The sequence below is a fragment of the Myotis davidii genome, unplaced genomic scaffold (genome assembly GCF_000327345.1).
Source record: "Myotis davidii unplaced genomic scaffold, ASM32734v1 scaffold332, whole genome shotgun sequence".
NCBI classification, from domain to species: Eukaryota; Metazoa; Chordata; class Mammalia; order Chiroptera; family Vespertilionidae; genus Myotis; species Myotis davidii.
Window position 1 is genome coordinate 2439205 of NW_006285779.1, and position 2508 is coordinate 2441712.

The following is a 2508-nucleotide window of genomic DNA, read 5'->3' on the forward strand; positions in this document are numbered from 1 at the left end:
CAACCACCGCCGCTTTTTTAAAACCCAGATTCCCATCCTCTAGTTCCTTTCCCCTCCGATCCCGCTGGTCCTCCCAGCACTACACTTCCCAGAATGCAACACTTGCCCTCCGCGGACGAGCTCTACTCGCCGCCACTACCCACAACCCACTATTCCCAAGATGCAACGCGACCCCCTTTCCACCGCTTGGAAAGCCCGCAGTCCCGGGGGCCCGAGGCCCGGGGAGTGTGCCGCGGCTCACCTCGGAGCTCCGCGAGCCCTTCAGCACCTGCTTGGTGAGGGCGATGACGTCGGTACCGCAGGTGTTCACCTTCTCCGTGAGAAGCCCCTTCACCGACTGCCCGAATCGCGCCTGCGAGTCTGGCGCCCCGGTCGCCATCCCCTCACCGCGGCTAGTGAACGCCTCCGCCGGGCGATGGCGAGTCGGCGGGGCCAAAAGAGCCGCAACGCGGAAGGAAACGAGGAGGCAAGGAAGGGACGCATTGTGCCTAGCAGAGGTTCATCTTGGCTAATTTTACATTCATTTAAAATGCTCAGTTGATACCCGAAAGAAGACAGGTCCCGAGCAAACATCTCTGGAGGAAATGGAGGACAATTTCAGTAAATTCGTGGTGTAAAGTCACAAGACCATTTGTGTGGCTGCAAATTATGCAACCTCTGCGTCGTGTGTTCCTCATCAGTAAAATAAAAATAATGCTAAAATCTCCAAAGGGTTACGAGAGTAAATTAAGATCATTCAGTTCCACTTTAACAGCACAGTGTTTGTATTTGTGAGCGAAATACAAACGCAGTGCTGGGCTGAGGATGGAGAAATAACCGAGACACATACAGTCCTTGTCTCCAAGGAGCTCCCAGGCTGATGAGGCCTGTAAACGGGAACAACCCAATAGAAAAATTGGCAAAGTTCACAAACAGACAATTTTTTAAAAAGCAAATGGCCAATAAATGTAAAAAGTTATCAGCACCACTAGTCTTTTTTTTTTTCTTTCTCTTAATCCTCACCCGAGGATATTTTTGGGAGAGTAGAAGGAAGAGGGAGAGACCAAGAGAAACATCGATGTCCTTTGCTTGCCTCCCACAGGTGCCCCAAGTGGGGTTGGGGATGGAGCCTTTAACCCATCTGGGATGAACCCTTGACCCTTCAGTCCTCTACCAAAGCTCCAACTACTGGGCAAAACCGACTAGGCTCCACTAGTCATTTTTTATTCTTATTTTTTTATTGATTTCAGAGAGGAAGGGTTCTGTGACTGTCTTCTAAGTTCTGTCTCCTGTTGTCTTGCCACATCTGTATTTATACCAGTTGATTCAATCCTATCAATCTCTACTCCAAAGGTTAGGGTGTTTCTTATTTCCATTCCAGGGAGTAAAGATTATGTACTTAAGCATGATTGTTCGTAGTTAAAGTGATTAATTACCCGCCTGGCAGGTAAGAGGTTTTATTCCCTCCCTAACTTCAGGGGAAAATCCCTACCTGGGGAAACAACCTTTCTCGGAGAGGTGACCTTGGTTAAAACACAGCTCCAAGAAGGTGAGCAAACATATTAAGAACAGTATGCCATATATGCCAGGTCCCTTGAAACAGCAAGGATGGACCAGCTCCCGGCAGCTCAGTGGTTGAACATCAGCCTATGAGCCAGGAGGTCATGGTTTGATTGGATTTATGGGCCAGGGTTGCGGCTCAATCCCCAGTAGGGGGCATGCAGGAACAGCCAATTAATGATCCTCTCTCATCATTGATGTTTCTCTCTCCCTCTCCCTTCTCTAAAATAGATTTTTTTAAATCACCTTTACCCAGTATCAACATTACTTTTCTTCCAAATGCTTAGATTCATGTTTCTGTTGATTCTTTCATTTAACTCTTGTTCTTAATCAACTTTATTAAGGTGTAATTTATGAGCAATAACTGCATTCTTTTACTTTTTAAATGTTTTTATTGATTTTTTTTTTTTTTTTGAGAGAGAGAGAAATGGATAGCGGAACATCTGTTGACTGCCTCCTATACGCCCCCTATTGGGGACCAAGCCCTGACCAGGAATTGAAAGGGCTACCTCTCAGTGTATGGGACCACACTCAACCAACTGAGCCACACCGACCAGGGAAAATATACTACATTTTATACCATAAAGTCTGCAAACTAAATTTCTCAATTTCAATAATCCTATATAATAAAAGGCTAATATGCAAACTGACCAAATGTCTCAACTACTGAGCCATGCTGGCTGGGCTCCACTCGTCATTTCTTAATAATAAATGACCTCTTTGTTCTATTACAAGCAAACTGATTATCACCTTGGTAAATAGTACCTGAAATGTTTCATGTAGTTCTGTTTCTTTTGTAGCTAATGCACAAGAGAATGAGAGTGGCATTACAAATTTTGTTTAAAATCACCTTTACTCAGCCCCACTGGTGTGACTCAGTGGTTGAGCATCAACCTATGAACCAGGAGGTCCCCATTGGATTTATGGGCCAGGGTTGCGGCTCAATCCCCAGTAGGGGGCATGAAAGAA

General features: G+C 45.7%; 1 protein-coding gene across 2 annotated transcripts in view; it reads right to left on the reverse strand.

The window, feature by feature from the left end:
• Positions 1-491, reverse strand: part of BORCS7 (BLOC-1 related complex subunit 7) — a 16079-nt gene extending 15588 nt beyond the window's left edge. For both annotated transcript variants that reach the window (XR_435287.2, XM_006756467.2), the window contains exon 1: positions 242-491. Coding sequence is in view for 1 of the 2 variants with exons in the window: in XM_006756467.2 (XP_006756530.1) it covers positions 242-379 (138 nt within the window). In the remaining variant the exon portion in view is untranslated. The remainder of the gene's footprint in view (positions 1-241) is intronic.
• Positions 492-2508: the final 2017 nt, after the last annotated feature.